This window comes from Quercus robur, chromosome 6 (genome assembly GCF_932294415.1).
Source record: "Quercus robur chromosome 6, dhQueRobu3.1, whole genome shotgun sequence".
In the NCBI taxonomy this organism is placed as follows: Eukaryota; Viridiplantae; Streptophyta; class Magnoliopsida; order Fagales; family Fagaceae; genus Quercus; species Quercus robur.
In genome coordinates, this window is record NC_065539.1 from 15,769,265 (window position 1) to 15,794,020 (window position 24,756).

Below are 24,756 nucleotides of genomic sequence, written 5' to 3' on the forward strand. Positions count from 1 at the left end.
TACCTTTTGTTTATTTTTTATTTTTAAAATTTAACTAAATACATGATGTCAAGTGTCAACCATTCCTTTCAAAACTTTATTTGGCTTTGTTCTTTATTTAATCAATTTCTTAATGTTTTATCTGGCCACTCCTCTAACTTTTGTTTATTTTTTATTTTAAAAATTTTCATAAATAGTTGAATATTCAAATGGGCTTTGGTATAAAACAATTTATTGAATAGTCAAATGGGCTTGAGCATAACTTGAGATAATTTAGACATAAGGTGCATTTGTCTTGCGTTTTGGAGCCCAGTGTCTGCGTTTGGCTTCTTTTTTTTTCTTTTACCAATGCTTGGTGCACTATTCATGGGACATGAACAGTACATCACGGCAAATGAACAGTGTACTGTTCATGTGAACAGTAACCGAAATATATATATATATATATATTCAATTTTTAGTTTTCAATTTTTAGCAAAATAAGTAGCATCCAAACACACATGTAAGTTCTCATAAAAAGATTAAAAGAGTGCAATATTGAGTTTTATCAAAAAAAAAAATATATATTTGCTTAAAATTTAATATTTCTTATTTGCCTAATGAAAGCTATGATATAAAAAAGACATTTGAAAATTAGATCGGACTATTTTAGTTCATTTTTCTAATTATATTAATTTACTATATTTATTTATATTTTAAATAATTATTAAATTAATTATGACGTCATCACAGTTCAACATCGGTTCGATCTCGACCAACCTCAAAAACCTTGAACCTTTCCCTCTTCCAGTTCATTGAACGGTTCGGGTTTTAAAACCATGAGTTGAAGTTGAGTAATCAATTGGATGTAAAAATGTGTGTGGTCTTTAAAATTAGTAGGTTGAAAAAAAATTGAGTTAATCCCTTGGTTTTTTTTTTTTTTTTTTGGTATGTAATGGTGTGATATGGTATTTAATATTAGATAGGTTTTTTTTTGAGAAAAAAATAGAAAGAGATAATTAATTAATTAATTAATTATAAGTTATTTAATTATTAAATAACAATAATAATAATCTTAAAAAAAGTTGTGAAAAATTTAATGCATAAATTCATTCCAAATCACATAGATTTGATAAATTTCAAGACTAATATAGATTTGATAAATGAAAAATAATGCAAGCATGAAAAATATGATCATTAAAAAAAACCATTGGAAAGTATGATTGTTGAAAAATTTTAAAGTGTTTCCATTGGGGGATTTTAAAATATAGTTATTGGAAATTAGAAAAATATAGTAATTGAGAATGCATAAAGAAATATTAAAAAAAGAATAAATGAAGATTAAAGAAAAAATGAAAAATAATTGTGGGGGTAACAGACTAGGGAGCCCATACTAATATATACGTTAGGCCAAGGGCCCAGTCTGAGGAAGAACCCCTCCTCGGCCATACCTGGCGAGGACAAAGGGAACGGCCTACCACTGAGAGTGACACTCCAGGTCATTCCATGGAATATGATAAGTACTAAGACAGAAAAGGACAACAGAAGGAATGAAAATATTTAAGGGAAAGCTGTTATTATTGCATTAAGTGCTCTGTACCTAACAGAGCCATGCTTTTCTGCCTTTACAACCACTCCCAACGACTTTGGAGCAGGGGTTGATGGGACAAGTATCAGCATTATGAATCAAAATCTACAGGAGGGAAGCTAGTATAAAATGAGGAGATGGGAGGCAATCTAGAGGACTCTAGGAACCACTACCACTCAACACATACTAGAAAAAGCTCCTCGGATTGTGCCGATAACCAACCTTCTTTGACAAATTCAGTTTATCTCTACTTGATTGTCATGAACACCATATTAACTGTTATCCACGCACTAAAACCTAGCTGTTTGACCCACTCTCTACAAATTTATTGTATTGGGTTCACTGGTCCAAGATCCCATACATCTTGGACTTGGGCTGCAAAACGTGTCCCTACAATAATATTTAAATGAGATAGAGAAATGATAGAAAGTTTGTTGAAATGTGTATTTGAAAAAGTAAGTAGGTAAAAGGTAAATGCAACTATTCACTTTTCAAATAGTACAAAAATTTAGAGAAGCTGTTAGAGATACTCTCAACCGTTGAAATCATACTTTTTTTACAAATTTTGCTAAATTTTTCTACCCTTCTTCTCTCAGCCACTTGCATCTAACTCAAAAAAATTTGCCTAGTCTTTCTTTCTTCTCTCAACAATAACTTCATCTCACCTATTATTCAACATAGAAATAATTATATATAAAAAAAATTACTTGATTGAAGTGTCATTGGTTGAAAATGAAAATGCCTTTTCATAAATTTAAAAAATATATATAAAAAGAGAGAAGAAAACGGAAATACTTTGGACTGCGGTGAGCACCTGAGATCATGTGTTCTCTTTTTTTGGAAATGCATCTAAAAGAGGAAAGTCACAAAGAAAAAAAAAGATAAGGGAGAGGAATCTGAGAGATGATTTCATGAGAGAGAAGGGTAAGGAATTATAGTGAAAATAATATGGGTGAGGTTGTGAGACCCACCAGCCTTTTATTTTATTTCTAGTTCTATTGTATACTATTTTTTATTGAGCTCCAACAAGTTTTTATTTTTATTTTTATTCTTCATTTTTGTTTTAATTAAGAACCTGAGTAGTCATAGAATGCAAAAAATCATGTTCCTAATGCAAATAAATGGTTAAATTTAAGAAAATGAGATTGAGATTTTAAGGTGTTTCTTATTTTAAATAAGTTGTAGTTTTCTTATTAAATGATTATAAAGAAGTGGATGTTGTTTGGTAACAAAGAAAAATAATATAAATTTATATGTATAATGTGTTAATTTTTATATTATTTAATGAGTACAAATATAATTTTTTTTTTTACATATTATGTAATAAGGGCATAAAAATCAATTTATATAAATTACATTTTTTATCCTCTCACTTTTTTCTTTAACCAAACGAAAGACTTTTCCATCTTTTCACTTTTCTGCCCCTTTAATCAAACACTCACGAGGGAAAATTAAATCTTTTATATCCTTCTACTTTTCTATCCTCTTACCAATTTTCTATTTTTCTATTTTTTCACTCCTTCAACCAAATAGATCCTTAAAAATTGCTTTTATAAAATGTACCATCTTAAAACACACTTTTACATACAACTTATTCAAATAAGTCCAAAATTGAAGAATTATGCAGGGTTTAGTAATTTTTTAGCATAAAACTTAACACTGTTAGACAATTCTACAATTTTTCTTGATTCTTTCATTTATCTCCATTAACTATTTACTTATCATTGCTATTTAAACACTCATTCACGCAAATAAATGTCCTAATATAATTAACAGAAATTACTAGAAGAAAACAGAAAACTTTATGGATCCTAAATTTTCAAACAATGTTAAATATTGTTTGTGATTAGGAAATAAATTAGATATTTTTTAAAAAAAAAAATGAGAAAAAAAAAATGAAAAGTCTTGATATCTAACAGTATTAGCCCAAACTTAAACAATTTTGTATTTTACCCTTTTTTTTAATGAAAAATTGAACGAGTTAAGTGACTAAAAATAAAAAATTAATAATAAAGGTTTACAGATTCACTGTTTCTTTTTTATTTATTTTTAAAATTTTGAAAGATGCTTTTTTTTTTTTTAATAGAAAAAAGATGCTTCTTTTAAACCTAAAGACGTTGTTTTAATCACTTTAAATTCTAGAGATAAACCAAAAAAAAAATCGCTTTAGAAGCAAACAACGGCTTTCAAATTCCCGTTTGGACTAAATTGTTCTTTGACGACTTGCTTATATAAATAGCTTGATAGAGCCTCCACTCCAAGCCACGAAAGTTTCTGTTTGAGTGCGTCTCTCAGTAAGTTGTCGCTGACATTTTTTCTTCCCAAGTTTTCAGATCCAAATTCTGTGTGTGAAAAGCATTAAAGAGAGAAACACCCAAGAATCAACATTGTTCTTTTATGTTAATGTCTGTAACAAAACAGACTTTGGTGAAGTACTTATCCTTATACAATTGCTAATTATAGCAATTTCTGAGATATAGTTATTTTTGGTAAAGTACTCTTCTTCAACTTTTACAAAGAGACCAGCTTTCTTTTATCGTTACAGAATCTGCGGAGTTCTACTTCTCTCTCTCTGGTATGTCCCTTTCGAATTCCAAGCCCTTCACATTTTCTTTTGCCATCTGTGAAAATTTTTTGGATTTTGTATGAGATATTCTGTGGGATCGGATCTTTGGTGCTCTGCTTTTTAAGACCCATGTTTAGATCTGTATGGATTTTTCATTGTAATTGTATTTTCTCAGCTTCTGCATTTCATTTTCCTACTTTTGCTTCTCTGTAGTTTCTTTTATTGTGGGTTTTCGTTGGAGTTTGATAATGTTGCTCGAATCGACATTTTTTATTTTATTTTTGGTGGTACTTTTGATTTCCATATAACGTTTCAAGAAAATGTTTTTTTTTTTTTTTCTCTGACTTGTCTTTTAAACAGGCATATGGTTTGATATATAGAGTTTGATTGAAATCATAATATGATTGGAGATGTTCAATTTCCTTCTGTTGATCATGTGAAAGATCGGCTTCTATGAAAGCATACTTTATCATATTTGATCATCAAGTATTTTTCCACATTCTCATTATTAAGATTTCAATGAGATTATGGAGTTTTCGATTCGTTTGTCATATAAAATAAGAATTTGAGTTGTGCTTGGTTTGATGGAGTTTTCTGTCTTTGAATAAATGTTAGTATTGATGGAAGATGAACTTTTGGGCAGGTATAGGTTGAGATCAAAAGAAATACATCATGTTGGGCAGGTTATCGCCTCGCAGGAACCTGAGATCCAAAGGATTTAAGGTGAAGCATGCTCTCCAGATATGCCTTTTGCTTGGAGTTAGCATCTGGCTGCTTTACCAAGTCAGGCATTCTCGTGATAAGAAAGCAGGATCATTTGTTGAGAGTGCAAAAACTGGGAATGAAATCTTGAAGTTGGGGAGAAAAGATCTTCATCCTCAAGTGGAAGAGACTGCCATTAGAGATGCAAGGCACAAGGAAGACGAAGATGTGGAAGAAACCAATAATGAAGAACAAAACAGGCCTGAAGAAATTGATAATGTAGGAAAAGTGGATGCAAATGATGAGACAGATGTAAATTACAAGGACAAAGTTGAAGAGGAAGCAGAGCATAAAATGGATTTGGAAGATGGAGTGAAAGAGAAGGAAGAGAGCCGAGATAAGGAGACTGAAGAGAGCAATGAGAAGGAAAGAGAAGATAAGGAGTTTGAAGAGCGCAAAGAGCTGAATGAAGAGAAGGAGAACGAGGAGATATATAAGAAGAAACAAGAAAACATGGAATTTGAAGAGAGCAAAGAGAAGGAAAGTGAAAACAAGGAGTTTGAAGAGAGCAGAGAGAAGGGAGATGAAGAAATTAGAGAAAAGGAAAGTGAAAAGAAGGATAGTGAAGAGAGCAGTGAGAAGGAAAGTGCAGAGAGCAAAGATAAGCAAAATGAAGATAACAAAGAAAAAATAACTGAGGATAATGGAAGTGTGGAGGGGAGTCAAGGGGGAAATAATAAAGAGGAGAGGGAAGAGAGGAATGAGCCTGGTAGTACAGAGAAAGAAGGTAAGATAGAGGAGCTGGGTTCATCTGAAGGTCAGGTTCAAGATGGAATTGATAGGCAGAATGAGGCAAGAGAAGAACAGTACAAGGGGGATGATGCTTCTAGTGCTGTTGTACATGAAAATCAAAATATAACAAATGAGCAAAGCAGTTGGGAAAATTCAAAGGATGCAGAACAAGTCGAAAACAGAGAAAAGAAAGATTTTGAGCTAGAGAATAAAACAAATAGCAGTGAAGTAGTTGATCTCAATCACAATGAGTCAGACAAGAATGTGAGAGAAACTGAAAATTTTGAGAAGAATGACTCAACAAATGCAACTAGCAGTGAAGATGGTGGTAACAAGAGTAATCAGCCAGAGTCAGAGAATGGTTCCAATGCTAGTTCAAATAATATGGTCCCTATTGGAGATGACTCTACCCTGCAAAATGTTGTACTACAACAAACTGATAATTCTGAATCAGGCTCAGCAGCCAATAGCAAGCAACAAGATTCAAGTGGAACACCTTCTACAACAATGGAGAATGGTGATGCAGGTAATGGAGAATCCAGAAATACTTCTACTAATGCTGATTCTGCTGTGCCAGATACGCAGACCGATGGGTCCAATGTATCTATTGAGACAGAAAACAAATCTGAACATACTGTCATGCATGGAAACAATGATATCATTCAGACTGTAAAGCCCAACAGTGATTCTGGACTAGAGGGGACACAAAATGTTGTTTTGTCATCAAGCACAAATGACAATGTGGACAATGGTCACAAGGAACAAGTTGATTCTTCAGATTCTACATTCCAACAAGAGAATCACTATGCTGATCAAAGCAACACAAATGGCCAAAAAGAACCAGATAATTCTTCCGATTCTTCAAATCCTCAAGAGAAAGACTCGTCCTCAAATACAGATACCAATGCTGATGCAGGAAAGAATGAAAATGAGAATGTTCAAAGCAACAAAAATGACAGTGAAGGTGCAAGCCAAAAAGAATCAGTTGATTCCCAGGAAGAGAGAGAGGCATCATCAAACACAAATAGTGACAGCAATGGTAGCCAGAATGATCAAGTTGATTCTTCTATCCTTCAAGAAGAGAAAGATGCTCGTACGGATTTGGAAACTTTGCCAGAGACCAGAACTGAAGGGAATCACAACAGTGAGACAGCTGCAGAGTGACATTTTTCTTGGAATTGGCTGTAGCAATCTTTACACATTCGTTTATGTCAGTTTTTGTTTTCTTCTTTCTACCTGAGGTCCTCAAGCGGGTACCGTTCTTTGCTTGTGCTCAATGTCTAAGAAATACTATCTAAGTTTTGTGGGACAAGTTCAGAAGAGAAGAATTTAGGTTCCCAATGGCAATATGTAATTTGTTTGATATTCAATTGCATATATTTCAGTGTGTTTTGTAGGATGAATTTAGTGCCCATTATTGTTACCATTTTATTTAGTGCAAATTGATTCTATGAATGTTGCATGGTACATGAGAAAAATTAGACACATAATTTCCTGTTGAAAGCACCATCAGACTCCAACTTCGATACACGAGCTAATTTTCCTTACAGCAAAGGTTGGCAATGGTATAGTGTAGGTGGAAGTCGGTTGCAACATGCAAAGACATATGAAGCATGCAGTGTAGTGCAATTGGCACAAACAATGAACACTGACAACCCCTCCAAACCTAAAATTGACTTTGAAAAGTCCCACCTAACCCCCATCTTAGACTGAACATGACATGCGAACTTTTATGATTATGAGTTAGATTTAGGATGACCAGGTACTGGATAGAGCGCGCAATACAAATTTAGACTGGGATCTGTTTTTCATTCTTTATTTAGTTTTCTGTTTATTGGTGGGGAAATTACTTTCCTTTTTCCACACACTGTCATGAACCTGAAAATTGACTATGGAGCGGCTTCAAATATTATAGCCTACCAGAATCTTACCTCTGCTAGAATGTCATGTTATTAAGAGCGAAGAACTTTTATTATTATTATTATTAATATACATCTTAAGTGGAGTAGGGGGATTCAAACTTGGACTTGTAATCACCAGAAAGTACTAATTGACCAAAAGGTCATTAACATAGCAAAGCACTATTTGCATCAAATAAATTAAGTTTTTGCACAGCTTCTCTTAGGTTCATGTTAACGGATGCTTTTAGGATAATTGTTAACAAACAATTTTAGCAAAGTTTTGACATCATTTTTATGGGATATATAAAAAGCTGTCAAAACATTAATAGTTTTTTTCTTTTTCTTTTCCCATTAAAACATTCCTAAAATGATTTTTACTAACAAATGTCTTAAAGGCATTCATTAACATTTCCCTTTTTTTATAGGTAAATTTTCAACTTTTCGCTCTTCCAAGGTCCAAGACAGTACCATGAGCCTAAAGAGTCCGAGAATAAGTTCTCTATATCAATTCTCTTTAGAGAATAAATTCATATACTTTGTGGATGTTGGCAATCCTAAACATTTAGCCTAGCTAATAGAGGCACCTTAAAAATTCTCCCCCATTTTGTTTTCTTCCTTTTCCACGTCATTTTTGTTTTGAAAAATAAAATTTAATTGTCATTTCTCCTGAATAAGAATCCTGAACTCTTATCTCTTTTCATAAATCAATAGAAAAAAGAAAGAATCTACTGCTTAATAAAGGTCCAGAAAGCATTCATGTACACATTCAAAGCTAAAGCAGCTAGTTGTTTGGCCTCAGTCAAACTTCTATTATGAACTGTAAAAATACAAGCCTGTATGTCTTTTTTAAATGAATTCTTGATTTCTTGTTTCAGAGCCTCCAATTGACAAGCCACTTGATTTTCCTTCATGCACAATTCTTCCAAATCCTTATTTCCTACCATTCCACTATCTGCTCCATGCCTAGTTGTCTTGCTTTCATAATGGCCTCTCTCACTGCATAAAGCTTTATATATATATATATATATATTTAATCAAGGCTGCAATAAGGCTCACTAGTTTCTTGCTCTTGATGTTTGTACTAACTGTGAGTCAGCCTACAAAAAGTGTATTGCCTTGGATCACTTTTGCCACAAATGCAATCCTACTCCCCCTTATCTGTGGCCAAAAACACCTTTATAATCAAATGAGCTTCCCAATCTAGTATGATTTCAAGAGTCTCAGTTGTGTTAAATTTTGCTCCTACGTTTACTATCACAGTGCTTTAGCATGCATTTGTAAAGATATCTAACACAGATCAAACAGATTCATCTCAAGCAAATGCAGTTGTGAAATCAACTCAGACCAAAACGACATGTAGTCAGGAATTGAAACCCAAAACTGTGTAGCTTAATGTAATTAGTTAGTGAAAAGATTAGATAGAGTGGAAGGCCATGTGTTATTAATCTATTGGTGCCTTAGAAAGTTTGTTAGATCAGAGTAATTGGCGCAAGTTTGTTAGTCTATTCACATGTAAAAATAGCTTGAATTTAATCACAGTTTATAATAAAATTCCCTAAATTTCTCTCTAGAATTGCTTTTTCTCTTCAGCATTAACACATCATAGGTTGTTGCTGTTACTTGGAGTGGAGTACCCTAAAAAATTGTTTTGCTCTTGTTGAACCAAATAGATCACAATGTAACTGCCATCATGGTCATCAGGTTATCCCCGTCTTTTCCAGCTTGTTAGCCAGTAAACGTCTATTGGTAATTTGATTGGCATCATACCTAAAATTAGTAAAAGATAAAAGAGATTCAACTGGTCTTTTGACCAAATGGACAACTTGGATCCACATCAATATTTCTCTTGATCAAATTCCATTTGAACAGGCAAGGCATTTCTGACGCGCTGTCCAAATGAAAACTACTAGCTTAACAAGGAAAGTCTCCAAAAGTTGAACCACATCTCATTTTGATCATGAACCACCACCATTATGGGGTTTGCTTCCTGTGAGACTTCAAGATCATTGTTTCTCAATAGCCAATAACCCAGATTGACTTGGTACTTGGTAGAGACCATTTCATGCAAACAAGCTTATCAGGAATATTAGACTTTGGGATGGGCAGGGTAATAATTTCCTCTGCTTTGTCTTGCTCATAGAATTGTCTTACCAAGCCTTGGTTTCAACATCCAGAGTCTATTTAAAAGATTAGCCACCCTTTCCTCTTGTTGGATAAGTGGATGTGAGCAATCTACTTTTAAAGAATAGGTAGGAGAAATTTGAAACAAGAGAAGAAAACTTAACAAGGACTTCAATGAGGACCAAACAGTATTGAATCCTTGCAACATAACCGACACCTTGGTAAGAAAGAGAGACTTCAGTTTGGTCCCAACCAACCCAAGGGTGGCCGTGCGCGAAGGAGGCCCTTATGGGTAAGTTAACAAATAGGTGGAGAAGTGAAAAATGACCAAGTAACAGTGTGTCAAGATAGCAATTCCCAGTATGCAAGTGAATAGAAGATTGCTCAATTACATTAAACTAGCCGTGAACCTGCGCGTTGTGCGTGATAATTATTTTTATGGTGGTTTTATTAATTTTTTTTTTTTTACAATTTAAACTAATCTAATAATGAGAAATGTATTTCGTAATTATATTTTTATTTATTATAGGAACAATTATAAATGTAATATAGGAACAATCCAAAACACCAAAAAAACGTAAACTAAAAAAAATTAATAAAACTTAACAATGATTAATTGAACCAATATTAGGATAAAATTTTGTTTTTGATAATCTATTAAGGTTATTTTCTTTGTAGAAATTATAATTCAGCCACCCAAAACATATTATCAAATAAAAAATTATTAGCAAAATCTAAGAATTAAATTTCTATACATGTATTGTTATAAAATAATAATAATAAAAATAAAATTGCAAAAGTTAAAATTTGTCACCTATCCGATTATTTTCGTTTAGCTAACCTTTACTTTTCTTTAAATAAATGACATTATAGAGTACTTCTAATACAACTATTAAGAGTACTTTGTCCACCACAAATGATTAGAAAATAAACAAAAATTAGTAAAGTTTCATAGTTTAACATCTAAATTGAGCACTATAAAAAATCATGTTATATAACAGAATAAATACCAAATTATTCAAATCATGCTATGTAATAGAATAATATTATATTTTTATATGCTATATTTAATTCTTTAGAACGCAATAGGATAACATTTAACAATAAATAATAAAAAAAAAAACAACAACAACAACAATTAAAAAAACAAAACTAAATCACATTAACCCAAAAATAGAGTTTTAAAGAATATAAAAAAATTATCAACCTAAAGTAGAGATGCAAGAAAAAAAAAAAAAATCCACCAAAAAATTTAGAGAGAGAGAGGGAACTTTTTTTTTTTTTTTTTTTTTTTGTGAGAGAAAACTATGCATAGAATAGAAGAGATAGTGACAAATTTATAGTAAAAGGATGTGAATAAGAAGAGACAAAAATAAATGAAGATGAAGGGAAAGAGGAAGAATGATATTAATGTAGAGGGTAGTGGGGAGATGTAAAGGTAAGGGAGGGAGAAAGATTAAAGAAGTAGTGGAGAGATGAAATGGTAAGGGAGAGAGAAAGGTTGGAGAAGTGTAAATATTAAAAAAATAAATGTTAAAAACAATTATAAGGAAAAAAAAAAAAAACCCCTAAAGCTTGAAAGGCTTCAACATTTTTTTTGTTTTTTTTTGTTTTTGTTTTTGTTTTTGTTTTTATTTGTTTATTTTTTTTTCTTCCTTTAAGCTAAAAAAGCTCACACAAAACCCTAAATTTGAACTGAAAAGGTTTGGGTTAGGCTTGATAGTAGAACTAAATAAATAAGAAGTGAACTAAATTAATTATACAGATTTATTATAGGGTGATAGTGGAAGTAAATAAATAAGTAGTGGGCTGCATTTATAGAACTGAAACTTGTAAAAACCATTTTAAAATTATAGGATAAATTATATTTTAAAAAATAAAAGAAAAAAAAAATGATGTGACAACTGATGTGGCGCAATGTGAGAGCAACATCATTAAACGCTACGCTTCAGCTTTTAGTAATATATAGATGTGATGGTCTGTTGCAAGGCACGATAAATGTTGATGTGAAGGGAGCAAGCAGAAGCTAGTTATAAGGGCAACTGCAATGGACAACCAATTGGAAGAAAAGATTTGCAAGTCAACAGCTAGGTCAACCAAAATGCCTGAATAGCTCAATCTTCAGTCTTAGGCATAATGATTCGAAGTACCTTTTGTTCCAAATTTCCAACCCTCCATTTGACATTTAAACAAATAATTTTCCTGCAGAAAAAATGGATTTCCAAATCCAATAATCATGTTGAACTTTACAACCAAGTAAATCTATATTAGGAAAATATATTTTTCTTTACACACTTTAGGGGCTGATAGATGAGAAGAATTCAAGATTCTACAGTATTTTTTTTGGCTTACATGGCTTGATTCAATATGAAGACTTTCCTTAAACCTAATCCTCCTTGCCACAAGCGAAGGCTTTAGAGTGTTCAAGCTAAGTAAATGGATTTTTTCTTTTTTCCTACTATTTATCACCCCACCAAAAGCTACAGATAATAAAATCCATCTTCTTACAGATGATCTTAAGATTAAGATATTTTAACACAAGAAGGAATATAGGTAGCGCTTGTTCTTGAAGCAGAGGTTTAATAAGGGTTAGCCTATCAACTTGTGTTAGAAATTTGCTTTTCCACCCTTGACGCTTGTTAGAGATTCTATCCAGAATGTATTGGAAAGACTGTTTCCTTCATGGACAAATCACAAATCTAGTTTCATTCCTAGATATATTCCATGGACAGGAAGCTAGATTAACCCATAAAATTGAAGCCAGATTCCTTTGCTCGTTATCATGCATATTTGAGCTAAAAAATACATTAGATTTACAGAAATTAACAACTTGCCCATATATCCTACAGAGCCAAGCAAGAGTGTTTTTTATCCCATCCAAACTCAGGATATCGCCCTTCAGGTTTCAAGAGGAACAAAGAGGTCATCAGCAAATAATAAGGAGTTTATAGGGGTGCATTAGGAGCAATTTTGATTCATTCACAAAGTCCTTCTCCCTCGCTTATAAAAAATATGCTAGGGTAAGGAAATGGGGGATCCCCTGCCTCGGTCCTCTCTGAAGAGAAAATGCCTTTGCAAGGCCACCATTGAGTTAGATTCAAAGGAAACATTCATAACACATTCCATTAGTAATCCCATCTAATTTTCACTAAAACCCATTTTAACTAATTCTATCATAAGTTTTGGAGACCAACAAGAGGGGTTTTTCTCTTTTGTTTTCCTCTCAGTGTATGTTAGCACCTTGCTGCTAGTGTGAACCCAAGCTTTCTCGGGTGTCACTCCATGGCTGGCTTGTTTCTGCCTGCTTCTGCCAACTATCAAATGCCTTTACTACTATTAATACCAAAAAATCTTGTCAATTCACTCACATTCCACACTAAATGATAATAATTGCAATCATTAAAATCAATCAGCTGGAAAGTGAATCATCCAGACTATCATCAATTTTATTTAGCTGAAAGTATGGGAAAAAGAAAACACAAAACAAGTACTAAACAACTTGCCACTTGCAAGTATTAGACCAGAATCCATAATGCAAAAAAGAAAGTCTGATCATCAACATCCAAAGGTAGTACGATAGAATCTGACAGGATGGAAAGAATGTGCAACACTTGGTAGCTATGGACTCAATGCCTTAGTGGTGCTCGTGCTTCACCTCAAAAAGCCCATTAGGACCTGGATCCCAAAAGAGAGACATCAAAATAAATTTATTTGACATGTGACAAACAGATGAAATAATAAAATACAAAGATATCTGAAAGCATAATCAAAAGAATATGTTTACAGGATTGATAAGGAAAAAATAAATCAATAGTCACGCTTCATTTAATCAGCTTAACCCACCTAATCCCCTTATTTTACTCCAAGAAAGAAAAGTTGTGGAAGACTATTTGCATAAGTTATGAAATGGTTTCAACAAACAGTGTTGCAACTTGCAACAGTTGTAACCCATGCTACTTCAACACCTCACATTAGAAACACAGCCAAACAAGTACTTACACAATGAATCTCAAAACAGCAAAGCCCTAAAGTCAACCAAATGGAGGCAGCTGACAGATCTAATAAAAGTAAATCAAACGCAACAACATACAAGGTTGCTTAGAGGATTGAAATCAAATAATTCAAAGAAACCGATGAGTAACTAGACCACAATATCATAATTTATAGCTGTCGAACAACAAATGGAGATATTACCACGCCATGAGAACAAGCAAACAAATTGATTACAAGTTGGCTACACTTCCTAACTGGGAGGAAACAAATAATTAGTTCTAGCCAGATTGAAATGAGAAGTACAATGACCAATGAAAACTCAAGGACACAAGTCCTAAACTGAGTCAATAACATACACAACCAACCTGAATATATAGTAAAACACTAGAAACTTCACTACAGCATGCCAACAAAACAAAGTTGAACTTCAATAACCAATACTATGAACACCCAGTGTCATAAGACAAGCTGACCAAACCCCAACAAAACTATTGCCTATTAAATCAAAGTTTAAGTGGGATTAATGGGTTATGGTATGAGCAATATGTTTAACCCTATTACACTCAAACCCAACAAAAGCTTTCCAAGATAAAGCCCTAACCTTATTCCTAAATTTCTTTAAAAAATTTTCCTAGGCAATCCCATTAAGGTGAAACTATTCATGAAAATAAGCTGTATTTGGAATTTATGCATGACGCTAGTTGCTTATTGCATACAGGGCTTTCAACTCTTTGGTTCCTCCTCATTTGTGTTTCAGTTGCAAAGAAAAAAATAACATGGATGCTCCTAGTCCCAAATATCACAATCAACTTGCACTGCATCAATCAGAAGGCACTACAGATGATAACTTTGACTTCCATTTAGATCACCATGAATCTTTTCATGTTGTTTTTATTGGTAAGTTAGACGCATCAAAAGGGTCCTAAACCATGACCTCGCTCTCCACTTAGCATATAAGGGGAGGAGGTGACAGTTGAGCTAGAGCTCCTAATCTACTTGAGACAGCTTGCTCTTCACCCTAAAATCTAAATACTTATTTTTAAAGGTAATAAAATCTTTAATTAAAAAAGAAAGAAAAGAAGAGATAGACTTGCTCCCCGTGTAAAAAAGCAGTGCACTATGGGGGAACAAGAATCAATTGATGACACGCTCAGGACTAAAGAACAGTTATATATGTTAAGTTATTTCTGTTATTGTATTCCAATTTAATGGTATACTTATGTTATCTTAATGGGATTTTATAAGATATTATAATAAAATCAACTTACTAAAAATGTAATATGATTAGTGTACATATTATATATATATATATATATATTGTGTTTTCAGGCAAAATAATGAAACATACCCCATGGAAGTTTTTGTTTTATAAAACGAAAGTTTACCACAAAAAAACACACACACACACACAAAATACATGCATATGTGTAATATATGTATAAAATGCGTAGGAAAATAACAGAGAGATTTTATCAATGTTACAAAACATACCCCATGGAAACTCCTTGTTGCGAATGTGTAAATATGGGTATGGCTGCATAGATACACACAACAATAAGAAACAAGATACCATCACATGAAACAGAAAATGATAAATTGAAATTGTAATACACACGCAATAAAAAGCATTGAAGATAGTAACTAGAAGAAGCTCAATGTTACAGCTAACCTCGGTTGTCATAGACAAAAAAATTTCTCACGCTACGTGTAAAGTAAAAAAAAAAAAAAAATCAGATGGCTAAAACAGAAAGCTTACAGGAGGCTCGTCGAAGTGGGGATGGCCCCTTGATAGGTTATAAATTGCTAAAATGGTGCAGGTAGCAATGCCTGCAAATGTTATCTTTTCCCATTTTGCCGTCTCATCTATAAAATAAAAATAATGTAATATCAATTGCATAATAACAAGAAATAGAAATGAATATTTATACATTTACAGTTACACATCTAATCAACAATCAAAGAAAGCAAATATACAAATCCAATAAAATAGCAAACAATATAGGCAAAACTAAACCTTTACATCCTACACACTGTCCCTAATTCAAAGCCCCCAAATATTTTTAATTGATATCGAGATTTCGAATCCGAATAAATTAACCAAGCAAAGGTATTAAACTATAAAAAATTTTCCCCCAAATCTCAATTTCATTTCCTAAGCAATTAAACAGATCATTTTCCAAACAAATCAGACAAGAAAACCAAACCCTAAAAACCACGAAATACGATTGCTTAAATCGAGATGATAGTTTAGCGAGTCAAAACCCTAAATTGAATAGATCAAAAAAAAAAAAAAAAAAACCGAAACAAGTCAAAGATGACAAATCATATTTACAGGCATCGTCGTGGTGAGCAGAGGAGGCGAAGTTGCGCTTGGGAGGAGCAGAGGGTCGAGAGCCACCACGCAGAGCGGTTCGGAGAAGACCAGATCGGACCATCGCCATAGCCATTTCGGAGGTAGCTACTCTCTTTCTCTAGTAGTATTGTTGGACTATCGACTAGTTTGGTGTAATTTTTAGGAAATGAAAGTATGAAACCCTGTGTTTTATACTCTTTTCTTCACTTCTAGGGAGCAGTCAGCAGAGGGTGTCGCACGTGCCAACCGTATAAACGCTTCAGGCTTCTTCTTTTTCTTTTTTTTCTTTTTTTTTTGGGATTATAATTTATAATTTCCTTCCCAAATAATTTTTTGGGGGCAAATTATACCTCTTTTTTTTACCATAAATTTTCACTTTGATTTCACTTGTATCTGAACTATCAAAATGCACTATTGATCTCTCAAAGTTACAACATTTTAATTTTATACATGCCTTATGTTAGTGTTGAATTTAATCGAAAACGCTTGCACATACACGACACAAGACTTCTGCACCCGTTGAGTAAAACTCACTACCAATCAAACTTTACTTAATTACCCCACCCAATCACACACTCGAATCATTTTATTCATTTCGGTTTCATATTTCTAAGGAGAACTAAACTAATAACGACGAAGAGAAGAGAACATATAATAATAATAATAACTAGTCGCTAACCCGTGCGATGCACGGGAAAACTATTAGAAAATAATAAAGTATGCATATATTAAAAGACAATTTAAGTTCATGTGTGCTTGCAAGGAATACATACCTAAATAATTCTTGCGGTAGAAATAAAAGTCTTATCTTTGAGATAAAGAACTGATGTAAACAAACTAACCTTACATAAAACAAATTTTAAAAAAATAATAAAAAAAAAACATAAAAAATATAATGATTCTTCAAAGACAATGGTATTCCCTCTCCAATGATAAAATAATAGAGACGGGGAGAGGAAGTTACCTAGAACATATTTTGTCTAAGCTGTAGACCACAAAACCTGCAAAAAGTAAAGACATCTCCATTTATCTAATCACCAGCTCCGATTTTGCAGCAGGGAGATTGCACAAATTCAATTTGCTAGAGAATAGAAAACTCAAGAAATATATAATAATAGTTATTGAAGTCAAAATAACATACGCTTGAACTCCTCTAGATTGTTCTGCTTATGCCTGCCACCAAAGCAAACCACGATGGGGCGTCCCTTCTTATCCAGGCCTTGCATAAAGAGCTTGCAAACTGATTGTTCTGTTTATGTATTAATTAATATATAAACAGAACTGAACTTTGTAGATCTTGAATGTTTTAGGGTTTTCTACGTCTGGAGAGAGAGAGTTTGTAGAAACCGTGACTTTATATTTCTTAACTTGAGAGAGGGGTAAGGTTGCTAGGGTTTTGAGGAGTTATAATTTTTATTTATTTTTTATTTTTTAAATATTATGCTGACGTGAAAAATTGTGGCTTTATATTTCTTAACTTGAGAGAGGGATAAGGTTGCTAGGGTTTTGAGGAGTTATAATTTTTATTTATTTTTTATTTTTTAAATATTGTGCTGACGTGGAAAATTGTGGTGCCAGCAAAAGTTTCGGTTTTATATATATATAGATAATAAAAAGGGTAAAACAAGATCACATAGATTTAGAGGGCATGGTGTTAGGGTACTTTTTTTTTACACCTAATTTTATTTGAGTACCACCTATTTATTTTTAAACACCACTAATAAGTTATTGGGTTTTCCCAAATATTTTTTGCTCTATTATTATGTTAATCACAAATGTTTCATATCTCATTATCTACATTGGGTTATGATATAAGATATCACAAAAAAGCCCAAAAACTCATATTTTATCCAATTTTATTATCATTATTTAGCTAAACCCAAAACTGGCCCTATGAACCAAATAAACACATCATATTCTATTTAAAGCCAAAGAATACTTATGCTTAGCAATATTTGAAAAGCCCATGATTCAAATCCATGGCAAAACAATTTTATCAATGGAATTAAAATCTATAATCAAAGCTCATGGTTTAAACTCATGACAATTTATTTATCCAAAGCCCAATTCTCATTGGCAACATCAAAACCCAATTTTCATTGGTAACATCAAAGCTCAATTCTTATTGGCAATATCAAAACTCAGTTCTCACTGGCAATATTTAAAACTCAATTCTTATTAGCAATATTAAAACCCAATTTTCATTGGCAATATCAAAAACCCAACTTATGTTGTCACTATTAAAAGCCCAAACTAACTACTTGGCACTATTCTATCAAAAGCCCAAGGTTATTAATACTTGGCAAAATACTATATCATAATTATTTCACTTAAAAGTCCAATAATGAACAATACTTTAGATTCTTAAGCCCATTATTATAATATTACAAGCTCATGAAATTTATGAATTATCTACTCTCAAAACCCATGGCGATCATCTTATAAAAACCCATAGAAAGTTATGATTATTAGACCCATGATATTTATTTATTTCATATTATAAACTCATGTTCACTATCTATCTTACACCACAACATTCATAATATTTATTACCAAAACTCATGGTAATTATTCATCCTACATGTCCATTATGATTATCTATAGAGAAACTCATGAGAACATCACATTATTCCATTATAGTGGTTGTTACCAAAACCTATGGTAAATATTATTCTCAAGGAAAAATATTGGAGGTCATTATCATTTACAAAGTAGTCTATAGCAAAAATTATGAGAAACTATACAAGTTCTTATTTAAAGCCCATGGAAATTAATACCCAAAATCTATCATAAATATTTATTAAAGCTCATGGATTAATTTTATTTCCACTAACAACTAAAGTCTACGAGGAGTAAAAAACTCATGGCAAAGCATGTCTTTAATGTCTATTTTGTAGGCCTAAGAATCTCATGGAGTAGGGAATAAGCCCAAGCAAAGAAAGTGCCATGTGGCCCAACTAAAAGTGCTAAAATAGAGCAAAGTTTCAGCCCAAAAAGGTCCCCAGCAAGAGGCTTGAAAGTGGGCAGCCAGCCCTTGTTCATCTCTAACTAAAGTACAACTAGAAACCCCTACAAGAGAACCAAGCCTTTGAGGATGAACTAGGGGCTATCCCATCAGTTTTCTGCCACCCTCTACCTGACGTGAACAGTGCTAGAGGGCTGTCATATCAGTTGAAGTCTAAAGGATGATGAAACTCTATCATCTTCCTCAAGACTCTACCTCCAGCGGAAGGGGAGCTGAAACCAAATTGTCCAAACCTCAACAAATTAATGTTATAAATGTAAAAAACGTTCAAGACATGATTCATGTGCCAAGCCCATGAATCCTAAAGAGGAAAATTTGGGAACATGTGGTTTGGAGGGCATAAAGGAATCTCCAGCAGAATTCTCTGAAGTGGACTTAAAATTTGACACCTAGCTTGGGGTGTTGAATCCTACTTCCTAGGGTCCAAATCTCAGTTGTAGCACTAGGATTTTTCCTTAATACTTGCCTTAATCCCATTGGCTGAACACAATCTCAGCAATCTTAGCATTTAATGCAAGATTACTCTAAATATTACCTTGCCCAAACAAGCAAAACAGCCTTAAAAGCAAATCTCCAATTTTTAGGCCAAATCCAGTCTATTAATTCAGCTAACCTACTCCCCTGAATCAGACCTACGTTTTTTTGGATGCTTGTTAATTAATGCTTCTCTAAACTCCATTATAAAAACATAAGCACCTCAGCCCATAAGGGGACAACTACTCCCTCTGAAACCCCTGGTCTATTTGCCATTTTGCTAGTAGTTTAGCTCTTTTTAAGCTCACTACTCATCCCTTTCAGCCCACATTCATCTAACCTCAGACATGCTTTCCTCTCTTTTACACAATCACTGCTCATAAATGCCTCCCACTACTCATAAACAGTTCACTACTCACAAAAAGCCTTAACCTCAAAGTTAATCTCATCCCACTCACTCAAAACATCCCATATTGTCTTATTCATGCCTTATGAACACACACCCACCAAAATCTTAGTTTAATACTTGCTGCACTGAGTTGGGATCCCTTTTTCCCTTCACACCATGCCAATTAATCATTTCCCCTCTTCCCATGGAACTTTTTATTTTTACTTTTTATTTTACGGTTGAAGGATATAATATATATGTAACTATCGAACTTTTCCCTCACATTGATGTAATGATGGCTGAAAGTACAATGAACTCCCCTGATCAAGACATGCAAGGACCCCCAAGAGTTAACACATTCCTAAACTTATTTAATCATTGACCATTGGATTGTTTAAATCTGTTTTTTTTGGACTAAGTGTAAATTTACCTTTACCGCTGGAGATTTTATTTCACTTGAACTATCAGACCAAGACCACTAATGTACTAATTAAGTATTGTAATGTGTTTTTCATTGGGCTTTTGTTGCTTTTTTGTCAAGTGCAGCCTTTGTTTCTTGTTTGGATAGGATTCGTCATCACACCGAAAGTCCTTGGGTACCATCTCAAGAGCTCATAGTCGAGTTTTGGCTTGGCTTCCCAACATCTTAGATAAAGGCATCAATTTCTCCCTCGACATTTTGGCGACTCCACTAGGGAGCCAACCATAGTGAAAGTCTATCATGCCCTCAAGGTTGCATAATAGTCAACAAGAAGCAAGTCAACATGATGTATATTCATATGTGTGTATATATATATATATATATATATAAAATTATACATTCATACATATATATATATATATATATATATACACGTACATATATGTAAGTGAACACTCTATTTTCTTTCCTTCAAAAAATAAACAAATTTCTTTGTTAAAAAATAAAAGGGTGTCCTTTGCCATGAACAGTACAATATTTGCACATGGACAGCCCCTTTTATGCAGAAAAATTTCTATTATGCAGAAAAATTTTCTTTTATGCAGAAAATTTTATTTTATGTAGAAAAATTTTTGTTATGCAGAAAAATTTTCTGTTACGCAGAAAAATTTCTGTTATGCAGAAAAAATTTCTTTTATGCAAAAAAATTTCAGTTATGCAGAAAAATTTTCTTTTAGGCAGAAAAATTTTTGTTATGCAAAAAAATTAGCTTTTATGCAGAAAATTTCTTTTGGGCATGAACCTTTTACAAAAAAATGTCCATAATTAACTAGTCCTTCTTTCACGTGTAATATTGGTATCTACAATTGAATGACCTTTTGCACAAATAATAATAGCACTTATAGCTGAACAAATCATAAGTTTTTCTATAGCTTTTATGCAGAAAATTTCTTTTAGGCATGAACCTTTTACAAAAAAAATGTCCATAGTTAACCAGTCCTTCTTTTGCATGTAATATTGGTACCTACAATTGAATGACCTTTTGCACAAGTAATAACAACACTTATAACAGAACAAATCACAACTAAATAAGTTTTTCTATAGCTTTTATGCAGAAAATTTCTTTTGGGCATGAACCTTTTACAAAAAAATGTCCATAGTTAACTAGTCCTTCTTTCACATGTAATATTGGTACTTACAATTGAATGACTTTTTGCACAAGTAATAACAACACTTATAACAGAACAAATCACAACAAAATAAGTTTTTCTATAGTTGAATGAGTTCGCATACATGAATGGTAATAGCGCCTACTGCTAGGAGAGTTTTTTTTTTTTTTTTTCCTCCTATTACATGGACCAAAAAAAAAAAAAAAAGAGAAGTCTTTATAACCAGAGAGTCTCAAAACATGTTGTAACTTATTAGATACATATTACATCCCAACAGAATTGCCCACTAGAAAAATGAACTAAAGCATGAGTAGCCTAATCCAATAAGCTACCAAAGTTTTCCGCGGAGGAGGAACCACCGCTGGTGGGTAAGGATAGCATGATAGAATCCTTTTGACTTGTTAAAAGGGATAGTTCTGCTGACTTTGCTGCAATTTCTTTCTCTAAATCTGCAATCTTCACCGCAAACTCTGCCAACTTCATCTCACCATCACGAACTTTCAAGATAAGTCATTACATCGCTATCTTTAAGTTTATATTGAGTATATGATACTCTACTATGCCTATATCACTCAGTACAAATTACTTTAATATTATATCACATTCATCACTCAATTAAAACTATCACGTTAAATATATATTACTTTATCTTTACCATTATTGCAACCATTGATCGAAAATTATTATATGGAACATATTGTTTGTTTCAACCATCGTTATGCTTCTTATACTTTTGAATTTGTCTATTTTGTAGGCATAAAACCCATAAGAATTTTCATCCCAATGTAGAAGCCTGAATCACCCAAGAAATTCAATAACTCCTTGCCACTGGAATCACCAATCTTGTTCCAATCAATAAAAGAAAGTTTTTCTGAATCATCCACTGAACCAAGCAAATTGGAGGTCATCAAAGAAGCTTTATTATCACCATCAAGGCCGTGGTAACCCCATGCCCCCTAAAGCCATGGTGACCCATGCATCATATTACTAGAATCATAAAATTCACATGAACCATATCATTGGAACCTTTGGAATCTTGAGCGTCATCAAGGATGTCAAAAAACTTGGGGGCTTTGATCTAAAATGCCCAATAAATCCGGCATCCCGGCACCCGGAGACCTTTATCTTGTGAGGGAAGTTTATGATAGTGACTATTATTGTCTAGCCATGGCGGAAGGCAAAAATCTCCCGGAACCTATCAATGGCTAATGGTTGGAGCTATATCATGCTTAACTCAATAATCATATTTTCTGCAAAATGCTTTGGAAATAGAGAGTAAGCGTTATCTTTACTCTAAGACATGAATATCTTACATTTATTTTAAAATTATAAATATTTTAAGATACATTTTTACATAAATATTTATATTTCAAACTTACTTGCAAGGACAAACCTTTTTGCAACTTGACATTCTCAAAATAAATTGTTTAACTTCCATGATTGTATTTTGGCTCAATTATATCAATCTTTCAATGATCAAAACACTTTTCATATTTCAAACCTTTATATATTCAAAATTGAAGACAACATTTATGGTTGGGACTCTTCAAAATAAAACGGTCATGCATTTAGCAAGTGATTTCAAAAATAGGTATTACCTTTATGACCATACTTTAATTTTTTGAGCCTAAGAATTGTAATTTTTTGACAATCAAAATATCTTGACAAAAGAAATTTATGGCTAAATAAAACACAGTCTACATGGCTGAATCGATTTCAAGTTATAAAACACAATATGCATGACTAGAACTAATTTTCAAAACATCACATATACAGTTATATAGGTTTACAACATACTTCACATTACATAGTGATTACATTACGTAGTAATTACATCAAAATATATTACAAGAGTAGATTTTTGAAAAGAAAAAAGGCACATGAGAAAATATAAAGATCTACTCACCACTGGAAAAAAAAAAAAAAAAAAAAAAAAAAGACACATGATCTCATCCCTTTGATCAAAGGATAAAGTTCATCATTAAATGCAATATTCTCCTCGGTTCAGCTATCTTCATCATCACAAGTAGTACATGACTCAGCTGCACAACACATATGATATAGCAACTTATAGCTAGAACAATAGTCCTCTCATACCAACACCAATTTTGCATCCAACCATGAAGCTGGAATATTTCTTTACAATATCTCCAAATACCCTTGACGATCAATCTTTTCAAAAGCAATGACAACAAATTTTCCGTGCATCGCCATGAAGTAAGAGACCATAGTTAAATATCCAACGGTAACAACAAAAGAGCAAATGAACAATATCAAGACATAATCCCTTCTAGCAGTATGAGCAATTTTAGTTCATATTTGGAGATTCTTTTATTCTAAGGAACATCATGAAGATATGGCAAAATCACACTTGGAACTCTTCAAAAACAGTCTCTCCAGCCGTAACAGAATTAGTAAGGCTTTTGTCAGTTGCCATTATGTTTTCAATGGCAAAACCTAAAGTGAAAATGCATCAGCAGTAAATATACATGATAAGAAAGAAGGAAGGGGCATAAAATTATTGAAGTCTGTATCCGTATCCTCAAATCCATCATCATACTTCCTCGACTATGTCTTGTTATTATCACCAAGCTACTTGACCCATAAGGTCAAAAAAATGCAAGGCCATGAATGAAGACAAGGAATAGAATAAAAAGGGAAGAAAGGATGTAAGAAGATAAGGAGTTCTTGAAGAAACCTCTTCCATAAGTTCATAAATCTTCATCCTATCGGCAATGATCTTCCCCTAAATTGCTTCACCATGACAATTGGACCTATAAAACCAATAGTTGGGTTAACAAAAGTAACAGTTTGATCTAAATAACCATCATCGGAGGGTCTAGATTCATCATGACTGGAATTCTCACTATATTAAACTTGGGGGCTTCCACCACAGTGTTATTCTCTTAATCCATTCATCTGGATATCTCCTCCATGAACCAAACAACTATCAAATTTAGCATCTCTAGACTCCAGTGGCGCATTAGATTATGGAATACAATCTTATAGCAGAACAATATTACATCACCAATGATATTGGCTTTATGAAGGGGTCAATAAAACACTTTATTATCAATCTTTCAGCTTATTCAATTAGGCCAATCAATAATGGGCCCACTAAGACCCATAAATCAAATGGGGGCTGGCAGAAGCTCTTATCGCCGGATACAAAAACATTAGTAGCAACTGGAGCCCATGTAGTTTCGTCACTAAAATATCTCTTTGTAGCACCCGCTTCAGAGGTGCACTAATTGGATTATACTTCTCAAATTACTATTGAAGGGCTTGTATCACCTTGCCAACGG

General features: G+C 33.0%; 2 protein-coding genes and 1 long non-coding RNA gene across 3 annotated transcripts; 1 reads left to right on the forward strand and 2 right to left on the reverse strand.

The window, feature by feature from the left end:
- The first annotated feature begins 3,702 nt into the window (after nt 1-3,702).
- LOC126732973 (uncharacterized) lies at nt 3,703-7,009 on the forward strand. Its single transcript, XM_050436069.1, has 2 exons — nt 3,703-4,121; nt 4,756-7,009. Exon 2 carries the CDS (start codon nt 4,785-4,787, stop codon nt 6,768-6,770), a length of 1,986 nt encoding a protein of 661 aa, XP_050292026.1. The 5' UTR covers nt 3,703-4,121; nt 4,756-4,784; the 3' UTR covers nt 6,771-7,009.
- Nucleotides 7,010-13,027: 6,018 nt separating this feature from the next.
- Nucleotides 13,028-16,151, reverse strand: LOC126732974 (cytochrome c oxidase subunit 6a, mitochondrial). The gene is made up of 4 exons (XM_050436070.1): nt 15,954-16,151; nt 15,378-15,484; nt 15,113-15,155; nt 13,028-13,303 (listed from the first exon to the last, which is right to left on the reverse strand). Exons 1-4 carry the CDS (start codon nt 16,066-16,068, stop codon nt 13,263-13,265), a joined length of 306 nt encoding a protein of 101 aa, XP_050292027.1. The 5' UTR covers nt 16,069-16,151; the 3' UTR covers nt 13,028-13,262.
- Nucleotides 16,152-16,944: 793 nt separating this feature from the next.
- Nucleotides 16,945-17,218, reverse strand: LOC126689656 (uncharacterized). The gene is made up of 2 exons (XR_007644565.1): nt 17,116-17,218; nt 16,945-16,975 (listed from the first exon to the last, which is right to left on the reverse strand). It is a non-coding gene; the product is annotated as an uncharacterized LOC126689656 (long non-coding RNA).
- Nucleotides 17,219-24,756: the final 7,538 nt, after the last annotated feature.

Bases quoted from the DNA above. Each gene is read 5' to 3' on its own strand.
- LOC126732973 (XM_050436069.1), top strand. From the start codon at position 4,785: ATGTTGGGCAGGTTATCGCCTCGCAGGAACCTGAGATCCAAAGGATTT.
- LOC126732974 (XM_050436070.1), bottom strand. From the start codon at position 16,068: ATGGCTATGGCGATGGTCCGATCTGGTCTTCTCCGAACCGCTCTGCGT. The intron at 15,485-15,953 runs GTAAATATGATT...TTTATTTTATAG, and splicing joins TGCTCACCACGACGATGCCT to ATGAGACGGCAAAATGGGAA. The intron at 13,304-15,112 runs GTATGTTTTGTA...TTTGGGATCCAG, and splicing joins CAACAAGGAGTTTCCATGGG to GTCCTAATGGGCTTTTTGAG.